The following is a 20,224-nucleotide window of genomic DNA, read 5'->3' as shown; positions in this document are numbered from 1 at the left end:
ATCTGGAGGATGCAACATCTCCACCAATCCCCTCAGCACCAAAAAAAGATCATCATCATGGCCTCTTCCAAGACATACACTACCAAACAATGGGTCCTCGCCTCAAAGCCCACAGGGGCTCCCGTCCTTGAAGGTGACGATGCAACCTTCAAGCTCCAGACCGTCACCCTTCCTCCCCTGCAAGATGGTCAGATTCTCTGCAAAGTCCAGTACTTTTCCAACGACACTGGTTTGAGGAATTTTATCCAGAGCACCGTGGCGCCTGAGCGGTTCTACGTTCCCACTGTGCCTGTTGGCTCGCCAATGCGATCTGGTATCATCGCTGAGGTCGTCGAGTCTGCGTCGCCGACTTTCAAGGCTGGTGATCTCGTCATGGACTTCCACCTTGGTACATGGAGCGAGTATGTTATCCTAGATGCAGCCAATTCACAGGCTCTTTCGCCCCTTCCGGGCAACCTGCCCCTTACACATTATCTGGGTGCCTTTGGTGCATCCGGCATCGCCGCCTATACTGGCCTGTACATGGCCGGAGAGGCCAAGCCAGAGCACACCATTGTCATCTCAGCCGCAGCCGGCGCCACAGGGTCCATGGCCATCCAGATCGCCGTCAAGATCCTGGGCGCTAAGCGTGTCATTGGCATCGCCGGCTCTGACGAGAAGTGTGCCTGGGTGAAGGAGGAGCTCGGCGCGCATGAGTGTATCAACTATAAGAGCCCAACTTTCCTCGAAGACCTCAAGGCTGCCACCCCTGATGAAGTGGACGTTTACTTTGACAACGTCGGTGGACACGTGCTTGACGCCATGTTGACACGCATCAAGCGACACGGCACGATCGCTGTGTGTGGTGCAGTGAGCAGCTACAACTCTGACGAGCCAATGGCGCTGAAGAACTGGTTTGAGCTCATCTCCATGAGAATCACTATCCGGGGTTTCATCATGTTGGATTACATGGATAAGGTGCCCGCTATTCTTGGAGAGCTCATTGGTGCTGCGGCGGATGGACGTATTAAGCTGCACAACTCGGAGACTGTGGTGGAGGCGCCTATTGAGCAGCAGCCTGAGGTGTGGATGAGACTGTTTAGCGGTGGAAACCAGGGCAAGCTTCTTACGAAGTTGATTATTTGAGAGGTGAAGGGACGTTGAGCGGCCAGATGAACTCATGATATTGATAGGGTCAGGTCTCGCTCTGTAGGGTAATGAATCATGAGTTAGAAGATACGCCACAAAGATGGCGATTAACCATGAGGAATAAGATTTGAAGATCTGATGGATGTCCGAAAGGGGGTTAATGCTTACAACATTGCATGTTTGTGACTTGCATTGGCGTCTCTAAAAGGGGTAAGGGCAACCCCTGAACTGCTTGTGTAACTGCCATCAAGCGGGTACAGGAGTACTTGGGACAAGCCGACAATGTGAAGAGACAGTAAATTAACAGATACAGGGGAGGGCCAACGTTGGACTGGTTCCACACCAATGTGAGCTCCATACCCGTCATTGTCGTCGCTATTTTGAACTATGGAACCCCTTTTACTGTATAGCTCTGTACTTCCGGCCGTGAACAACAATGAACTGGAAGAAAACAAGCTCTCGGAGTGACTCTTTCAGCGTTTTCTTGAATCGCTCAGCCCACAGTTTGGCCTCGCTCGGGCTATAGTTGAGCCCGCGGCGAAGGACTCGGCTCGACAAGGGCTCGATTGCCACCAGCAGAAAGTAGTAGAAAAGGGCCCCCATGTCTTTGAGTTTGGGGTCGTTTGGCCACTTCCCCAGAGGGATGAGAAAGTCTTGCTGAGACACATCCTTGAAACCAGACAGCTCGAGCCCGGTCCGTAGATATCGCGGTGCATCAAGACTGATTCCGACGGCACCAAATGCCTGAGCTAGTGTCTGAAAGAATTCTGCTAGTGGTCCTGTGTAAGGCTTGATGATACCACCGTCTTGGATACATGGGCACCATAGTAGCTCCTGAAACTCCACCAAGCCCCCGGGTTCCAACTCCCTATCACGCCACCAAAACTCGTTAGCAACTGCCGTCGTAAGTGTGGAGGGATGGAACAAAGCTCATGTGACCTGTGTTGCCTGAAGCAAACAAGTATCAGGAACTATTTCGCACCTCTTGATCCACGCAATAAATCGTGTCCAATCATAGATAGCCATGACCATAGTGCGGCAGTGAATAACATCTGGGTAGTAATCAGAACAAGCAAAGACGAAATCGTATGATGTTTCAAAATCATCGATGATAAATCTGCAATTGACTGGTACGTATTCAGGTTGGATGGGGCTCAGGTCGATCCCAATCACATCTGCACGAGGACAATCATCTGCCACTAAATACCAGGGTTAGTATTGAGTAGCCCTTGGGGGTAATTCTCTTGTCAAAATGGAAAGCCCAAACTTACTGTCGATCGCCCACCATCCGTTGCCTGTGCCAACGTCTAACACGCGACCCTCAAAATTCGCGACAGAGCCAAGTAGAGGCTCCCCACCCAGTGCCATACCATGCAGTACAAAATGGAGCACTTCCTCGGCAGATGTCCAGGAGTCATCATTTGGCAACATATACTCCCTGCACCCGAAACAATGGTAGGTGTGGCCTTCCCCCTGAACAAAGTTGAAATCGCTCGACGTCACACTTCTTGTCCGAAAAGCAGGCTCACAAGATTCATAGAGCGCTCCACACAGCGGACATTTGCCCCTCACAATGCCTTCCATGTCATTTTCACCTTGAAGAACTAGACCATGTTCAACTGAGTCGGTGAGCACAACCGCTGCTGAATCGACGGACGACGAGCCTTGAACCGGACCTTCCCTTCGCAGAAGGCCTGGTGATGAAAATGGACTGTTTGTTAGTGAAGGTGATTTCTCGAGCTTGAATTCAAAGGCTCTCTTCGATACTGGTCGGTCGTCTTCGGCTTCGAACTGGGCACCACAATTTAGTTTTTGCAGACTAAGAGCGAGATTCGAGACGATAGAGGAATCCGTTAATGTTGCCGAGTGTGCGAGGCGTTTCTTTCGGTCGAGTCTTGCTGCGCTATGAATAGGTCGATGAATTCGGAAAAACAATCGCTCTGCTCTCCTCATCTTCAACGCCATTCGAGTGGTATCATGGCGAAAACTTCTTGAAACCGCTTTCATGTCCTGCGAGTGTTAGCTCCAAAACGCGAGGCAGTGAAATTGATTGATACCTTGGTAGATACCTGGATAATGCTTCCCAGACGCTCTAAAGTCTCCACTGCGCTGGCCAGTTGGCCTTGAGCTGTCTCAGTGCCATTAGAAGGTTGCAGTGGAAACTCTAACACAACTGGGCCTGTTTCAGGTCTTTCTACAGACATATTTTTACCCAAGCTCAACTCTTGGGATACATCATCCGGGAGATGCCCTTGGCTAGTAACTCTGGATGGACTTTGGGCTGCTGGGAGAATAGCCAGGAGCTCCTTTGCATAAGTTGCAGCCACGGCCGCAGCGTACCCCTACCATAGATTGTTCTTATGAGAGTCTGCGTAGTCGCTAATGCCACGGACCACAAGGCACGGGAAGTTGGCGTCAAAGAGACCGGCCGCTTCCATTTCGAAGCACACCGCACCGAGCTCCTGGGCCAAGTGGTCACGCGTCTTTCCGTGCTTTATGACCTGGTTGCCAGATGCGATCTTGCCGTAGTGAATCTTGAAGTCCTGATTAGATCGCGCCGGCCTTTGAACAAGTCGTGAGACGTCGCAGCGCGCACAAGGTGTGGCGTTTCGAACACTGGGTTCCTCAATGTGGTCGTAGGCCGCCTCGAAGAGCCTGTCCAGAAATGTAGCGGGACGGCCATGCTTTCCTGTAGTGGATGGATGACACTCCGACGTCTTGGAAAGAATATGTGCGATTCGGCTCGGCTGCAAGCTGTGTCGCCCACGTAGGTTTTGGACAGCCATTTTGAGGTTATCTGGCGGCGACTTGCCAGAGCCACCTGTCCGCTCGAACTTGCCGTCTCTCACCGTCTTTCCGAGATCGTATTGCACGACTAAATTGCCAACGACAATGTCGCCAAGCCGTATATCAGCATCACCTGTTGGAACGCCGCCACCAATGCCAACCATGAATCCAGCCTGGATGTTGGGAAAACTACGGAGCATGTGGCTAGCCACTGCGGCAGCCTTGGAGGTGCCGTAACTGGGGAGGCATACCAAAACGATGTTGTAGTGTTCTATCCTGCCCAATGTGTAGGTGTTCTTATCTCCAGGACCGACAGGTAGCGTCTGGTGCTCTTCATCGAGCATCGCTGTTGCCGCGCCGAGCTCAAGTGGCAAGGCACACACCCAGCCGACCGTGTAGTCATGGTGAGACAGGGACTTCCGTTCAGCTGCGAAAGTGGTTTTCTGCGGTTTCGGAAGTGCAGCCGATCTTGCACCTTCGAGGTCCATCTGAGTCTGTGTATTCGTGATGAAAGGCCAGGCCTACCAGCCGGAGGAGTGAAAGCCCAGTAAAGACGGGATTTGAAAAGGACCTGGAGAATTATGCGAATTGGAGCTGAACATGATGGAGGGTTCACCGCGTGGGAGATCAGGCTCTCAGCAGAAGGTAGAATGCGACAAGGGTTGCCTTTTTCTCACAGGCCAGGGTCTGTATGCAGGCTTGATCGGAATTAAGATAATCTTTTGTGCAGGTTCTTGTACTGAGCTGAGCCACAAAGGGCTGTGGCAGGCACAATCTGTTCTTTATTCAGGTACATAGATAGCCTTATCAATTCCCTGTCTTTTCGATACGTATCGACATAATGGATGCCGGCAAATGCCTCGGGGAATGCCTGCATCAATAGTTCAATTGTCGATGCCTGTGCATAACCACCAAAAATGTGCCTCACGCACAACCTACTGTGGCTGGAACGGCTGATCGGCACCCTGCAGACAATCAACGCTGGCCATACCCTCCCTTGAGTTTCAGCTAGAGCCTGATTAGTCCCTTGCCTTGGATTCTAGGCCATAATCTCCCCATCCCGCAGCTGAGGTTGAAAATGAGCCACCCCTAGACCTCGCTATTGGCTCTAGACGCCTTCAGCTGCAGCTGTGGCTGGCTCCCTCCCACGTCTGTGTAAATCAGGCTGGCGCTTAAGAAAGAGGGGAACATGAAGTCCCCTCTTTGCAATCTTGACTCTCTAATCTTTTTCGGAATCACAGAAATCATGGACTCGTACGCGTACTACGGTCATAGGGCGAGTCCCGTCAACTTGAACGCGCCGAATGACGACTATAGCCAGGACGTTGACACGTCCAAGATCGTCGTCGACGCCCCCACGTTTACGAACCTACCCGAGAGCTGCGACAAGTTTCGTATCCTGGTCATTGGAAAAGCTGGGGTAGGAAAGTCGACAATATGCTCGACCGTGTTTGGTGTGCCCCCGGAAAAGGTGAATAGCTATCAAACATGAAACGCGCATGCGACTGACAGCAGGGAACAGACAGGAGTCAGTCACCGTACTGTCGGGACGAAGAAGGAGAAAGTCTGGCACCCTATTACCTTTCCTGGCGAGAATGAGAACCTCGTTCTACACGACTCGGGCGGTTTCGAGGCCGGCGACTTGAAATGCGTCGACGAGATCCACAAGTTTATCAAGCATCGCCGAGAGCAACCCAACCTCGCAGATCAACTGCACTGCATCTGGTGCGTCCCTGTCTTTAACCCTCGTCGCCTTGACTAACCCGTGTGTGTTCCAGGTACTGCATCAGCTGCCGTTCGAACCGACCGATCGAGAGCGCCGAAAAAGAATTTCTTCCTGAATGCCGATGTCGGCGACATCCCAGTCGTCGTTGTCTTTACACAGTTTGATACCTTGGTCGATGACCATTTCTGCCAGCTACGCCGGCGCCAGCGTAATCGCGGCAAGGCGGTCGACATGGATCAGCTCGAAAGGGACGCCATGAATGCTGCCATCGCCGACTACGACTCCAACTATCGTGGACAATTTGAGAGGGAGTTTGGACGGCGGTTGCGTGTGGCTATCATTAGGCTCAGCATGCCGCAACCAGATGACGGTAAGGGAATGATGGTTTCAATTCTCTTGTATTTGGGCTAACATGTTGTAGGCGAGCCAATGGAGACATCCGGTGTTGATTCCTTGGTCAAGGAAACGAGAGGAATGCTTCTGGAAGACGGACTGAAGCTCCTGTGGACGGCAGCGCAGTGCCACTCGGCGGATATGAAATTGAAAGGTAAATCAGAGTCACTCGTCCCTATGGCCATACATCTAACATTATTCAGAATCCATCAAGCTGGGTATGGACGTCTTTTGGAAAGCAGTCGGCACTTCTTCAATCCCCTTCATCCCCTTTGTAGGTGCCACGGCCATCTACAGCGCCTTCATCAAAATCCTCAAGACCATCAACACCATTTGGGGCATTCCAAGCTGCACGCCTCTCCTCCATGACTCCAAGGTCCGCAATCTCTTCCTTCAAGGGTGCTTCGACGCTTCAGCAGGAGACATTCTCGGCTCCAAGTTTCTCATGGCACTCAACTTCTTCGGGCCCTTGACAGCAGCCCAGACCGCCACCATCATCCTCAAGATGATCGCAGGCATCTCTCTCATCTACGAGAAGTTGTTCTGGTACATCAAGAACCACCCAGATAGGGTTGTGAGCCCAGCCACCATCGGTCGTATGGTGACCGAGTTCAGAAGGAGCCAAGGACAAAGGAACATGTCTGCCCGCTTGACGTTTAGGATTCATCTTGGAAACTGCTACGACAAGGCGGCGTGCCTGGCTGAGCTAGAGGAGGCTGTTGAGGCGGGTCGGAGTGCGATGGGCAAGGAGGGGATGAGGAAGAAGACGATTGTTGACAAATGACGATGATACCATGACTTTCTTCTTTATTTTTGTATTCTGCTTTAAATTTGAATGCCTTTGGGAACTCAACCGCTGTCTATAGCTGCTTTATTCCTTCGGTCTCTGATATATGATGCGTCAAGGAACATTCGGCGCAGAACGCCCATCGTCTTAACTATGTTCTACCACTCAAATACTCAAATCGACTGACTTTGCATCTTATCAGAAGCAAGTGCTCTATTTGTGCTGAATAGTTCATTTCTGACATATCAGAGCATGGCACGCTTGGACATGCTGCTGTTGCACAGCATTTTGTTGTTTCCCCAGACCGTCTGGAGAAAACGGGGGCTGACTTGGCATTGTGGATCGACTCAAATACCGATCATAAAGTTTATTGGCAGAGAAACATACTCCCTGCCAATTTCCAAGACCGGTTGGACGTTTCATTGGCCACGTACTGGTCTCAGACCATCCTCCCTGCAAACCTCCCAAACCGATCAAACATCTGATTGGGCATTGGTCGAGCACTCAGGTTTGACCTTCTGCCTGTTCCCAAGTATAAAGTCGGCGAGGCTTCACGTTTTTCTTCCAGTTCAACTCAGCAAGCTTCTTCAACATCCCACCATGGATCCGCCAGGGTGCAACAGCGAGCCCGCAGAGCTCGATCATACTCTTCTTGACTTTGATCCCGATTCATTGTTGGATGCCTGGGTAGAGGATCTTCTTGCTACAGGAGACCATTTAGTCCAGCAAGATGATCGACCTGCCGCAATGCCTCACAACAACATTTGTTCAAATATGGATACATCTTTTGGCGGCAACGAGTTGGCTGTGGCCACCGATTTTGGTATGGCCCGATGGGCTAAATCCACAGGTTACATCGCAGCTCATGACTATATTGCAGGCCCCCTGGATCATTTCCAGGCTTCTGAAATACCTCAAGATTGTGTTCCTGGACTGGGCCCCCCCATAACCAATCTTGCAACGGCTGATGCCTTCTCCATGTCTGACTCGAGCGTGATGCAGCAGCTCTGCCCCATGGATTTTCAGTTTAGTGCCGGGGACAATCATAACCCCTCAAGCGATGCTGCCGTGCAACACCTTTCCTTGTCGTCCTGCATGAACTCGATGGACTTGCAGGGGATAGCGGCAAATAACAGCAACGGTGTTGCATTTCCCCTGCCTAACTCAATGGTTAGTTCCTTAGTTTCCCTCTCAGCCCCCGTTCCCTTCATTTTTTGGTTTATGGATATAGTCCGCCAAGCGCAATTGCTAACGTTTGACCAATACAGCCCGTTGGGAGCAGGGACTTGACGCCACAAATGCACGATACTAGAACGGCTCATAACATCCAACGCCCTGGAAACCAACTCGTTAATGCCCCAGCAGCATCTCAGAATGCTACTCCCACGCCTTTGGCGCCTGCAAGCATCAATCATCAAGAGCAGCGATCGAACATCGCCACAAGAAAGTTGCCTCCTAAACGCCGAGGGGGAAGACGAGGTAAACTCAGTGCATCGCAAGCGCTGAAACAAAGAGAAACAAAGCTTTCTGGCGCATGCATTCGCTGCAGAAGGTGCAGGATCGGGGTAGGTTGGACTTGACGTATATTAAAGCTGGATGCTAACTCTCATTAAGTGTAGTGGTGGCACCCCATGTTCTCCCTGTCTCAAGATCTTAGGGAAATCGCGAATCTGGACAACGCCTTGTACGAAAGCTCAGTTCCTAGATATTATCAAGGCCGGATCAATCTTTCCCTGTAAGATTATCCTCCAGTTTTAAGATACTACCTAACCCACTAGCACAGCCGTTACAATGCAAGAAATAGCCTTGTTCAAGAACCTGAACTTTCGAACAATCATAGCAATGGTGGTTCACTTGATGACTATTGATATTCAGAAGGGAAATTATTATGCAGTAATCGAGTCGATGAGATTCGGACAAACTTGCGTGATTCCATGGGGTGTTGGGATACTGGCAATGTGTTCGGTTTTTGCCGACCGCAGCAAAGGCCTACGCGACTTGAAGAGACCAAGTTTTTCGAATGTGGCCCCGAAACTAGCCGACTGGCTAATGGAGTTTCCTTCCGGAAACCTTGTTCGGCTCTCCAACAACACTGAGGGGCTTCACACACCAGAATGGGCTGTAAAATCCCCGTAAGGACCAAGATCTCCGGCAGTTGCTAACATTGAATAGACATCCGTCATGGCCTTCTGTTTAAGCTCTTCGTATCGGCAACCACCCCGGCTTGCCTTTGACGGAGCTATTCTCCAACTCCCCGAGGACGACCTAGAGAGGTCGACAAGCAGTCTGGTATCCTGCTTAGGTTGGGTGGCATCACGATATTTGGAACTTTGTTTGTTCCGCTACCTTCAAGTTGTCTCCAACAGTAACTCTTTCGACTCTGTTGAGGATCAAAAGTCGTACATCCTGTGTATACTCACCGTCTTATTGGCCCCAGATCCCCACCCACAGTCCATTCACAACGATTCCATGGTAAGGTTTCCCTCGGCTTCTTGTTTCATTCTGTTAATACCACGACTTGTAGGACGAGAAAGACCCAAGCATTGTACCTCTGTACCGAGATGTTTTTGATCGCCGAGCCCGTGTCCAGTCCGCCCTCTGGGTTTATTGCTCACTCGCCATTCAAGCGTTGCCAGCCTGGTCCAACATTTGGGAGACGATCCAGCAGCGCTGGCCACTCATTCAGGGTGAAGCTATGGCTCAACAGTTCCACGATAGTCTAACAGCCTTTAACGCTAGTATGAGGGAGAACAGGAGATTTTCTATCGATTCTTTTCGCCGCTTCAAGGATTGTTGTAACCTCCGATCCGCTATGCTTCCCGACTGTAAGGAAGAAGTTGAGGATACAACCGACTCCGAGGACGAAGTCGAAGGCGAAGCAGAACATGAACAAACATTACCCAACGACAGAGACCCTGAGTTCTACAAACTTCTGGTCACGAATGGCTTGAATAATTTGATAGATACGCATGATCAACAGGCTACGGGCGGTGTCTTGAGCGCGCAAACGAACACTCAAAAACGAGGCGATTCGACGCGCGCGTTTGCGGCACTGGCAATCATTGACTGGAAACGAAAGCCTCTACTCTCCAGGGCCCAGATGGGACCTCTTGAAGGTTACTTGGATCTTCTCGAATCATTCGTTCAAGAAGTGTTCGAACGGCTCGCATCCATGCGGGCACATGCCGAACAAGCCCAGCTGTACCCGGTCGGGACACCACTTGAAGATTTCATCACAAGTGGCACTGTCAATGAGGGTTCAATTCAGGCCATCCCAAATTTCAACCAGCTTTTTAAACGATTCATTCGAAGCGGCCGGAGGTGGAATGAGCTTAAGGACATGGTGGGATTGGAGGTTGTTCTGATGCACGACCCCTTGAGACACTTGCGACGTGATCTAAAGACATTTGACATCCCATCCATCGTCAAGAACGGAAACGAGCGTAAATTCACGCAGCTCAAAGAACTCATCCCTACAAAACTGTCGTGGCTAGCTGAGACATGCGTCAAGCTTCGTGGCCTTGTTCCTATGCTCACGGCTGCATCGACAACGGAACAAGAAAACGCAATCGGCATTCAAGACGCAATACAGACGATGGTCAATGCAGCCTTTGGAACCCACTCGTCAGTTGAGGAGGATTTGCTGAACAGCTGGGTCCAACGGGGGTTGATCAAGTTTCTCCGGCCGGAGGCGGCAACAATTCCACTTGATATGAAAGTGGGTATGTCTCTTTGTCTTGTGGGCATGCTGAAAATCAAGGTCAGCGGGAAACCGTCCACTTGCATTGACTTTGAGATGAAGGAGGATGTGTGTCGCGAAGCAGAGAGCATCATGGAACGAGATTGTTCAACTCTGGATTCCGAAAGTCGAAAGGAGCTGAGAGTTTGGTCCCACAAGGTGCTTGATTTTGTTCGCAGTCGTCTTCCTGTCAACACCGACTCACAAGCGTCTGGATAAAGGCGAATGCTCACGGGTATACATAAGGCCTATTATATGAGATTTTCTAGCTTTGATTAGTCTTTTTGTTTTGCTGTTATGAGAATGATGTTATTGTTGATAATCACAAATAAATCGTGGATCACCCCCATCTTTGCCTTTGAAGCCTGCTCCTCACACGCTGCACCGTGGAAAACTATAACCCCGTCTATCTTTTGCTCGATAGCTTTAGGGATTAGGATTAGGTAGATGAGAACCCGGCCATCTTCGACGCCAAGTTCTATGAGGAGGCGAGGTCGCAGACTCAACCGGGGTCTAGCGATGATGCGGAGCTCCGAATCGTGGCAAACGTGTACGGCCAAAGATTGACATTAGTAATGCCATGTTATTCGATAGGGTCGGGGAGGTTACCGAGAGAAAGGTTGCCGGTTGGGTGGCACAGTCGGGGGTGGATTGGGATGAGAGCCAAGAGTTTTGCTTAGGGTGACGAATATCTGGAAGTCATTGGATACTAGTTGTGTTCTTGGTTGTTCCTTTTGATGGACCGCACACTAAGTACGTAACACTCACCGTGCTGTTAAGTTGCAAAAGTATGTGTAAACATTAATCACTCTCTAAATAGGGACTCTTTACCCAATGGCCTGATACGCCTGGAATTCACGCTGACAATGTTTCTGTACTGTTTTCTGCATGCCGATGCCACAATGATAATACCGTACCTTGCTCAGCAGAGCTCAAATACGAGGAATAGCAATTTGGTAAGCATTAATAACTATGTACAGTTCAACAAACTTCATCCTTTTGCTGAATCCCAGACAGATCCACTGTCCTCCACAGTTTGCATTACTTCAAAATGATATCGATTTCCTCATCACGTTGGAACCCCTTTACAACGTTCCAGTCAAAGATCATGCCCGCCCCCAGCCTTCGGTAGGCATTGTTCCCAACAGATTCAACAAAAATCACATCACACACTGTTCTTCCAAAGTTCAGAAAGTCCCTGATCAATGGGATGGCGTCACCCGCTCGCCTCGAACCCACGTGAATGGCTAGTGTAGCAGTCCCAGACTGGGTACTGTCCCGTTCTCCCACAGGAGGTCTTTCAAATATAGCCCAGCCGCCGATTAAGTCGGGTGAGCTCGGATGGCAGACTGCGTACGGCCCGTCCGAAGATGACCTCGTGCGAAGTTGAGGCAGGAACAAACTACTCGTCAGGCCGCCTGTGTCGAATCTATCTTGAAGCTCTGGTACAACGAGAACCCGCTGCATCTTTGCTTTTACCCGAAGCTTCAAGGTCATGATGACCGCCTCCAGCAAATTCTGGACGCCCCTGGGAACCGGCTCGCACTCTGCACCGAGGACTTTGAGGGCCGTCTTGGCATGGATACCTCGAGGCGGCCAGCTAACCGGTCCCTAGTACGAGAGCCACGACCATGAGGGGGCACCGCATAGACACGCCAGGTTTGGGGCACCCTCCCTGAGCCACATCAGGCCATGATGAATATCTCGTAGCCAAAGACCGGACAAGTAATTTGGGGTAGTCCGAGTCTCCTTTCCCTTCTTATTGCCTTTCCTATTTCCAAGTTGGTTCTCGATTGCTTGTCCGTATTCAAAAGCTGCGCCGGAAATCGCCGCTAAATGGTCATGCTGGTTTGTAAGACTGGTTGCTGAGAATGATGTTGCAATAGTGTACCAAATATCGAGGGGTGAATCGTGCTCCAAAGTAAAGTTGACCTTGAAGCCATGCCTGGGAACCATTGGAATATCCCTGAACGTTCCTAGCTGGATGGCCTGCTCCAACTTTGGCAGTGGTGGTTTCACCACGTCGTTACAGAAGCTCTGAGGCACCTGTGAGGAGCACTCTAGGAAGCTCTCTCGGTGGGTAAAGTAGATGATCCGTTTGCTGAGGAGTCGCTCCTGGAATACCCAACCGCGTGAATGAAGCTCGCTCTTGTCGACGTCATTATGAAACAAGAGGTAGGCGTTTAGGTCACGCCTGTAGAGATAGACTGACCCCTTTCGGACACCATCTTGTCGGAACGGAAGACGCACAAGGGAATTGGGTGTACGGGCTTGGGATGGGTCGAGAAAGCTGCTGCCTTCCTTCTGTTCGTGTCCGGTACCAACAGCCGAAATGGTAAACAGAGCATGTTCATAGTACTGGCCCATCTTCCACTTCTCCTGGTCCCAATCCTCGCTTTCCTGGATAATGCAGATAGAGCCGATCCAGATGTACCTGACTCCCAGTCTCCGAGCGATGGCGATGGCATCATCAAAGTTCTTTGAAAGAGGCCCCAAATCTGCCCCGGAGATGCGTTCCTGGTAATTGGACGATGTGGTCTTGACGGTTTCAGTCTCTCCAGTCCAACGATGGCTCAGGGTGATATAGCTTCCAGTGGTCCCCAGGGTGTGTCGCAGGTAGGCGCCGGTAAATGTGACTTCGATGCAACGGGTAGGGAGTTCCACCAGGTAAGGGTTGAATGTAGAATCGTCCGAGATAGCTTTGCAGCATCGTTCATGAGAGGAGATGCAGCCCTGGACCCATTTGCCAATTGCAGAAATGTATTCCGGGGCTTTCATGTCCATGCCGAGATACCTTCCACCAATGAGCCCCGACTGATAGGCCGGACTATCTGCAAAGGATTAGACATTGGAAACATCATCGGTACATTAAAGTCCCCATAAACGCGATCGTATACGAACCTGGATCGGCAGCGATGCAGATTTCATGGTCATGGCTGATTTGCTTGGACGTATCACTAAACCCCTCCATTGTCTTCCAAGACGGCATCTTCCTGGTGACTGTAACCAACAGCTTATTGTAGAGTGGCTTGCGTCTCGAAGTACCGTTACCCAACAGGGAAAGATGTACCATGAAGACGTAGCTACCAGGCTCAAAGCTCGGTGGGTTCTCAGGACGGTGAGAGCCCTGTAGCGTGACCGCGTGGTCAAGAGCGACGCCGAGGACAAGGGAACAGAGATCACAGCCAAGCGATGCTCTTTTCCGAACTATCTATAGCTCTTCGGACCATATCTGCTTGGGAGATCCTGCAAAGAGGTCCAAATTGTGGCAGTCTGAACACAAAGACATGGTGGTTGACGAAGGGGGAGGTCAAACCTAGAAACACAAGTTATCTTCACTTGAACGAGGGTTGGAGAACCCCGCAATGTGGCCGGCGGCTACTGAAACCGACACAGCCCTTGGTGGCGTCCAATCGAAAATTGTCACAAAAGGTCATCAACAAGACAGCCTGATTTCCACCTCAGCCGGTTTAAGACTCTCCCTCCCACCACATTTCGGCTGAAAGAATCCCAAACTCGACATCATTGTTCATTCATCTCAACTTCAACTTAGAGACTCGTCCTCCTCACTCTAATAACGCTGCCCAACATCGTCTGTCTATCATGGTTCCGTGGTGGGAAGGCCTCAACTCTCGATCTGACGAACGGTTTGGCCGGCGTCATCCAGGATCGTACGAAATGTGGTTGTACATCCTTGTTCAACCCTGTGTACTTGCGGCTGAACTTGCTCTATCGTGGACCTATAACCAAAAACTTCTGGACGAAGGGCGCGGCGTTCTTCGCTTTATATTCATGATTTTCTTCTGGATCTTCTTCGCATCCCTCACGCCGGTGTTTTTCTTCAAAAAACCGCTCATCATGGTCCTTTTAGTGCACCAAACGATTCTTCTCTTTCTTACAGCTGTTTCGTTACTTGCTGAAGCCGTTAACGCTAGCAAGAACGTCGCATTCTTCTGGCTGGCTTTGGCACTCACTGCTGTCACGTTGATGGGAATTCTTGGGACAGCGTACATCTACTGGATCAGATTCATCCCCCAGACCCCAAGCGAGGATTTCACCGACCCTAGTGCCGAGATTCCCCGTATTATACCACCCACGAATGAAGAGCCAGGTCGAGATGGAGATGGACCGTTGGCTAGGCATTACAACAATCTAATACTACAGGGGCGACTAGATATCTCCCTGGGACAGGTGAGTGGGTTTTGTTTCTTGCATTGAACTCCAAGTTACTAATGCGAGAAACTCTGGTCAGCACGAGCTCAATGCATCTGTCACCGAGAACATTCCGAACACAGCCATTCCAGGTCCTGGGAGTACCAGGCGTTGGCCTGCTAACGGAGGTGCCAACTCGATAACCCCGAGAGCGACCTTGCCAGCAACTAAAGTTGCACCAAAATTAGCCCGTGAGGCCAAAATTTCGCCCACATTATCTTTGGATGTATCTTCGCCGCTATCATTGCAGGCCTTTGAAGGCTTGGCAATATGGGGTGCAGTTGAGACAGTGCTCGCTGGTTCGCCTTTGCATGGGTGATTACCCATAGGACCGCACTGCCCTATTGATCAGCTGGCTAACCAGGAACTTCAGGATTACCGTCATGCTTTTGGTACTACCCCTATGCACGGTCCCATGGACGGTTTCGTTTCACAAAGTCTGCCGAAACCCTTCATCAAAAAATAGAATGTGGCACGATATATTCACCGCTGTGGGTTTAGTGTGCTTTTTTCTAGGCCTGATCTTCTCTTTGGCTGCTGTTGCTGAGCCCCTGTGCCCACCGTGGTCAAAAAACGAGTGCGAGGAGGCAGGGCTCTGGGCAAGTCACTTTACTTACTTTCTTCTTACCATTTACATGTGCATTTTTGTCCTGCCGACGCTGTGGACTTCTGCGGGGGCTTACTTGTCTGAACGGGAAGCAGACCTCGCATAAGCATGGCATCTTGGTTCGCATCTTCAAAGGCAATCGAGCAACGAGAATTCAATGTAATTGTTTTCTATTGTTTTCTTTGTGTTAGTTCAAGCCCGGCCCTTGATTGGAGGACAGGGCGAATAGATAGTTTTTGTTTTGAATGACGAGTGCACAAGAGAGGGTCAGCCACATGAGCAAAAGAGACAGTTCTCAATACATGACGGTATTCAAACCAAATTCCGTAACACACCGTAAAGCAAGGACAAGAAACTCCAACTGGGCGATGGTCCCACGGTCTTTGATGAAAGTAGCTAGCACCAGGGTTAGGTGGCTGGTGCCGATTCAAAGAATAAGGGCAATTCAGTGCTGGCATAGTAGACTCTAGCGATCCGGTTCTGAATCGGCATTCATCTGGAGAACATAAAAGGGAAAGGGGAATATGGGTCAAGTCAAATTCCTTCCGAGGGCAACAGTTTATGTCCGATTATGAAATCGAGATGAATTGTATAGAGCGAGCTGTGTCTATTCCTACATAGACGTGTCGGTATCTGACTGTATCTGGCCCCATTGCGGCCAAGCATCCAAGTCTCCATCCATAATGAACATCTCCGACCCAATGAAATCGGGATACAAGAATGATATATCGCTTGGGAGAGAGATATCTCCGACCGGGAAGACGACAGTATTGTCCCCGGCTAGAGAGCCGCTTGCTGACAGTGCAAGAGGCTGAAAATGTGGCCGAAGTTTCTTAAACTGGGCTGAAACGATATCGCCCAATATATGGGCGGCATGACATGGAAGGCCAATGGTTTTGAGCCAATTGATAAGATTGAAGATAAGGTTGTCAATGCTGGAAATGTCAAAGTTGGCTGCTCGTAGCTTTGACTCATAGGTGCGGACAATGCGGCATAGCGTGAGGGCTGAGAATGTGACGATGTGGTAGATGTGATCTGTCAAATGTCGGGTACGTTCATCAGCTTTATCAACAGCTAGATTGATGATGGCTTTAGAATGCCGGATCATGTCTTCAAGGATGGAATTGTGCATAACGGATTTGGGCGACTTGAGTGATTGATAATAGGTGAGAAGATGGGCAAAATGGAAGCCCATCTGGAGGAACTGAGAGCGAGGTCCGTCTTGACCGAGTGAGTTAATAAGATGGCCCGAAATTTGGTCAGAGATAAACGTACGATATAAACCTGTCCAGTCTCGTTGCCAGCTTTGGAGAGCGAGCTTAGTGTCTTCCAAATCTACTTGAGGACGACCACATTTGTTGTAGATGATCCAGTATAGTTCAACCTCGGCTACCATTCTTGACTCATAATTAGTAATCCCATCGAACTTGACAAGCTCAAGGCAGCGATAAATCTGATTTTGGTTCAATAATGAGTGTCGGCGAGTACCAACGCAGTATCTATGAATATCAGCGATTGCCTCTGGGGAAGTTTTGGCGTCGCTTACTGAAGATGAGCGACGCAGAGGTGATTCCATAAGCACCAAGAGTCGAATTGCAGTCGACTAGGTCCCGACAATGATTCCGCTCCGAGGACCTCTGAGAAAAGCGGACTTGCCAGGGCTTGCTGTAAAGCATACCCAGTCAGCAACCAGCTATCAATGCTCAACGGTACTTGGCCAATAGTTGTGGACCATAAGCTCAACACAAGCGCAGCCTGAAAGAACTCGATCGTTTGAGGGACTTCCAGCAGTGACGACGCGACAAGGCGTTTTGCTTCTTCGAATAGTCGAGGCGCTAGCTTGTCCGCTAGTTCCTGAGTTGTGTGCCTGACTGCGATCAAGAAGATGCTACAGAGTAGCAGCGGAGACTTTTTCACGTGCAGCAGAATAGTCTCTGTTGGCAAGTCTTCTGGAAGCCGGACCCATCGATTGTAGTGAAAGTGAAATCTAGTTTCTCGGATTAGCTCTTGGAGGTGCTCACAGGCAACCTATGCCTACAGTTCCAGGAGGGAGTGTGCCGTTGATAGGGGGACGAGTCCTGATGAGATGACGTCGGATTGAAAGACGGGATGAACGGCCTGTTCTGGCGAGTGTACACCAGCGTCGGTAGCGGCATCCCTGATCAAAAACACTGGCGCTGGATCCAGATCAGGAGCAGTAACTGATTCGCTCGACCTGATTGGACGCTGCGTCTTGTTTGAGGTACTGCCGAGCTGATCAAGTCGAGAGTCTAGTCGATCTACCAGAGCTCCAACAGTTCTCTCTAGTCGTTCAAGTCTGAGTACCGCTATCAATGACTGATGTTCCCCTCTTGAAAATGTGGTTAACTGCACCTTTCATCAACGGAGCTCGTTGGACGTGAGTTTTCTAAAGTTTCACCAGAGTTTCGCCTTCGATGAGTCCCGATAGGCGAGCGGGATGGTCTATAAGTGTTCCGACAGTCCAGAGAGCACGGCTGGGACAGCGTTCTGCATCGAAGGCAAGTGCCCTTAGAATCGTCCGAGGCATAGCAGCGAGTTTTGTATTTGCGACAAAGATCACACGCCTTTGAAGCTCTGCCAGATCGCAACGGAGGCATTTCGCCTTATTTTCAGTTCGTGACGGGGTGCAGGCAGCATTTGGCTTGTTGATGGTAGTTGAGCGATTGCGACCTTTCAAGGGATATGTCGTGCTCATTGATCACGTGGTCGCTAGAGATAAGGAGCTCTTAGTTCAGGTGTCTACGGCCGCAGATTGTACACCGAGATCCCGAGGCGCTGGTAAACTTTGCGCTAACGAACCGATAAGAGATCCATGAGATTCGGGATTCCCCGACGCGATCTTGAGCCTCAGTCACTCAGCTCAAGCATGAGGAACGAGTTTCATGAAGTAAAGAATGACTCAAGCTATTAATTCATCAAGCATGTCTATACCATCGACCAAAGATCTCTGAAAAAGATTGACCTAAAATTGAAAACAGCCTATGTCGGGTGCTGCTTAAACTTCCAGGACTGTGCCAAATCCTCTTACTTGACTTAATATGCCTCGGAGGATTGTCTATTTCTCGCCCCTTTCCTCAGCTGGAGCAACTCGAAACTCAGACTCAACACCAGCGTCGCCATGATCAAACAAGCGGTAAAGCAACTTCCAGACCAGGATCACGACTGCTGCAGCGATGGCGCATCCGGCAGCGATGCTCAATCCTCGGGTGTATCGAGGGGCGTCTAGACAGGTCAGAGGGATTTTCAAGAACACTGCGCGCCAGAGATATCTCACCTTGTGTCCGAAAGAGCTGGTTTCCAGGGAAATTAGCAAGTTGGATGCTCATAACATAAGCGGCCAAGGCCACAGGGCGCTTGTAGTCTTGCATTTTCGTCGTGAGCCAGGCTGCACTAATCGCTTGCGCGCAGCCCATGCCCATTTGGGTCCAAACAACTCCTCCTGCAGAGAATAACGATCAATTTTTGCGCTTCAGATTCAGATAGAGGGTTTTCTTACCGTAAAGTGTCCATTTACTGACGTTGTCGGGTGCCAATGCCAGCCAGAGCAAACCAACTGCACCCCAAAGATATCCCGCCGCAATGTGGAACCCCCGCTCACGGAACTTGTCGCTGCTAAACGCCAGAGACACCGACCATATCAGGGCACAGACACTTCCAACAGAGTTAAGTCCGTTCGCCTGAAGGGAAGTGAACCCCAGAGACTTGATGATGGACGGGGCGTATGTATTCATTGGTGATATCATGACCATGGAGAGCAGAGCGGCCACAAGATGACCGTACAGTCTCCAATCCATAAACGTTTCGAGTATGTGGGAAGGCAGCACTGGTTTTCCGTATCGAAGAGCTTTGGTAGGATCGTTGCGGATGACGCGCGTGACAAGGATCGATGCTTCTCGTTCGGTGAAGATGTTAAAGGATCTGCCAAAGAAGGACTTGGGTTTTGCTGCAGAGTGAGGGAAGTACAGATAAGCCATGACTCCCAGGAAGCAAGTGAGAACGCCCTCTGTGAGTTATTAGCATCAGAACAAGATACCGGAGATCCTATGACTTACCGATTAGGAACAGCCATTGCCATCCTTGGAGGCCGCCTCTTCCTCGAAGGGAGAGCAAACCGATAGACAAGGGTCCGCCGAGAGCACCCGCAAAACTATTTGAAGCCCAGAAAATGGCGTATCGCAGCGCAAGCTCGTTGTTCGTATAGTATTTCGAGATGTAGAGTGCGAAACCGGGGATATATCCACCTTCGAGGGCTCCCACGAAGAACCGAGCGACACAAAGTCCAGTTGCATTCTTCAGGAACATCTGAGACCATGTTGCAATGCCCCACAGAAACATTGTAATCGGGAGAAACCTCTCCGGACCCATGTACCTGCTGATCAGGTTGAAGGGCAGCTCAGTAACGATGAAGCCCACGGTGAAGAGAGTCTGGGCCAAGTTGATGTCCGAGTTGTCAATGTTGATGTCCTCTCGAAGAGTGTCGGTCAAGGCATTGCCGATGTTGGTGCGGTCAAACTGGAGAAAGCAGAAGCAGAGGACGATAAATGGGAGGATGCAAAAGTCAACCTTTAGCAATGCTCTCCTGGTTTCGCCGGATTCGATGTTGATGGTGGCATCGTAGCCAGGCACGTTGATGGCTTCATCTGCAATGATGTCACCGTGCTCCGACGTTTGATGCAACATTGGATTGCTCTTTTCAGAAACAGAAGACATATTTTCAGCGAGATTCAAAGAGTAGATCGCCTATTGGAAAGATTGGGCGCTGGCTGCTGCTCTACATTTTCTTCTTACTGGGCTACTGGCAGATTTATAACTGGATATTTTCAA

General features: G+C 50.2%; 6 protein-coding genes and 1 pseudogene across 7 annotated transcripts, besides 1 other annotated feature; 2 read left to right on the top strand and 5 right to left on the bottom strand.

The window, feature by feature from the left end:
- Positions 1–57: 57 nt before the first annotated feature.
- NCS57_01421800 (PKS-ER domain-containing protein) lies at positions 58–1,125 on the top strand (the record flags this gene model as incomplete). Its single annotated transcript, XM_053063828.1, has 1 exon — positions 58–1,125. One exon carries the CDS (start codon positions 58–60, stop codon positions 1,123–1,125), a length of 1,068 nt encoding a protein of 355 aa, XP_052907161.1.
- Positions 1,126–1,527: 402 nt separating this feature from the next.
- NCS57_01421700 (uncharacterized protein) lies at positions 1,528–2,496 on the bottom strand (the record flags this gene model as incomplete). The annotated part of the gene is made up of 3 exons (XM_053063827.1): positions 1,528–1,996; positions 2,111–2,327; positions 2,400–2,496. The coding sequence occupies 3 exons, from the start codon at positions 2,494–2,496 to the stop codon at positions 1,528–1,530; spliced, it is 783 nt and encodes a 260-aa protein (XP_052907160.1).
- A 974-nt stretch (positions 2,497–3,470) lies between these two features.
- NCS57_01421600 (PNP-UDP-1 domain-containing protein) lies at positions 3,471–4,403 on the bottom strand (the record flags this gene model as incomplete). The annotated part of the gene is made up of 1 exon (XM_053063826.1): positions 3,471–4,403. The coding sequence occupies one exon, from the start codon at positions 4,401–4,403 to the stop codon at positions 3,471–3,473; it is 933 nt and encodes a 310-aa protein (XP_052907159.1).
- Positions 4,404–5,161: 758 nt separating this feature from the next.
- On the top strand, positions 5,162–6,818 carry NCS57_01421500 (uncharacterized protein; the record flags this gene model as incomplete). Its single annotated transcript, XM_053063825.1, has 5 exons — positions 5,162–5,386; positions 5,438–5,633; positions 5,694–6,011; positions 6,063–6,188; positions 6,238–6,818. The coding sequence occupies 5 exons, from the start codon at positions 5,162–5,164 to the stop codon at positions 6,816–6,818; spliced, it is 1,446 nt and encodes a 481-aa protein (XP_052907158.1).
- A 5,353-nt stretch (positions 6,819–12,171) lies between these two features.
- On the bottom strand, positions 12,172–13,531 carry NCS57_01421400 (HET domain-containing protein; the record flags this gene model as incomplete). The annotated part of the gene is made up of 2 exons (XM_053063824.1): positions 12,172–13,391; positions 13,462–13,531. 2 exons carry the CDS (start codon positions 13,529–13,531, stop codon positions 12,172–12,174), a joined length of 1,290 nt encoding a protein of 429 aa, XP_052907157.1.
- A 2,461-nt stretch (positions 13,532–15,992) lies between these two features.
- On the bottom strand, positions 15,993–17,680 carry NCS57_01421300 (annotated as a pseudogene). Its single transcript has 3 exons — positions 17,418–17,680; positions 16,926–17,366; positions 15,993–16,878 (listed from the first exon to the last, which is right to left on the bottom strand).
- Positions 15,993–17,680: a sequence feature.
- Positions 17,681–18,455: 775 nt separating this feature from the next.
- NCS57_01421200 (MFS domain-containing protein) lies at positions 18,456–20,110 on the bottom strand (the record flags this gene model as incomplete). The annotated part of the gene is made up of 4 exons (XM_053063823.1): positions 18,456–18,622; positions 18,675–18,839; positions 18,897–19,403; positions 19,453–20,110. 4 exons carry the CDS (start codon positions 20,108–20,110, stop codon positions 18,456–18,458), a joined length of 1,497 nt encoding a protein of 498 aa, XP_052907156.1.
- Positions 20,111–20,224: the final 114 nt, after the last annotated feature.

Source organism: Fusarium keratoplasticum, chromosome 12 (assembly GCF_025433545.1).
Source record: "Fusarium keratoplasticum isolate Fu6.1 chromosome 12, whole genome shotgun sequence".
NCBI classification, from domain to species: domain Eukaryota; kingdom Fungi; phylum Ascomycota; class Sordariomycetes; order Hypocreales; family Nectriaceae; genus Fusarium; species Fusarium keratoplasticum.
Note: the sequence above shows the minus strand (reverse complement) of the source record. Positions and strands in the feature narration are given on the sequence as shown.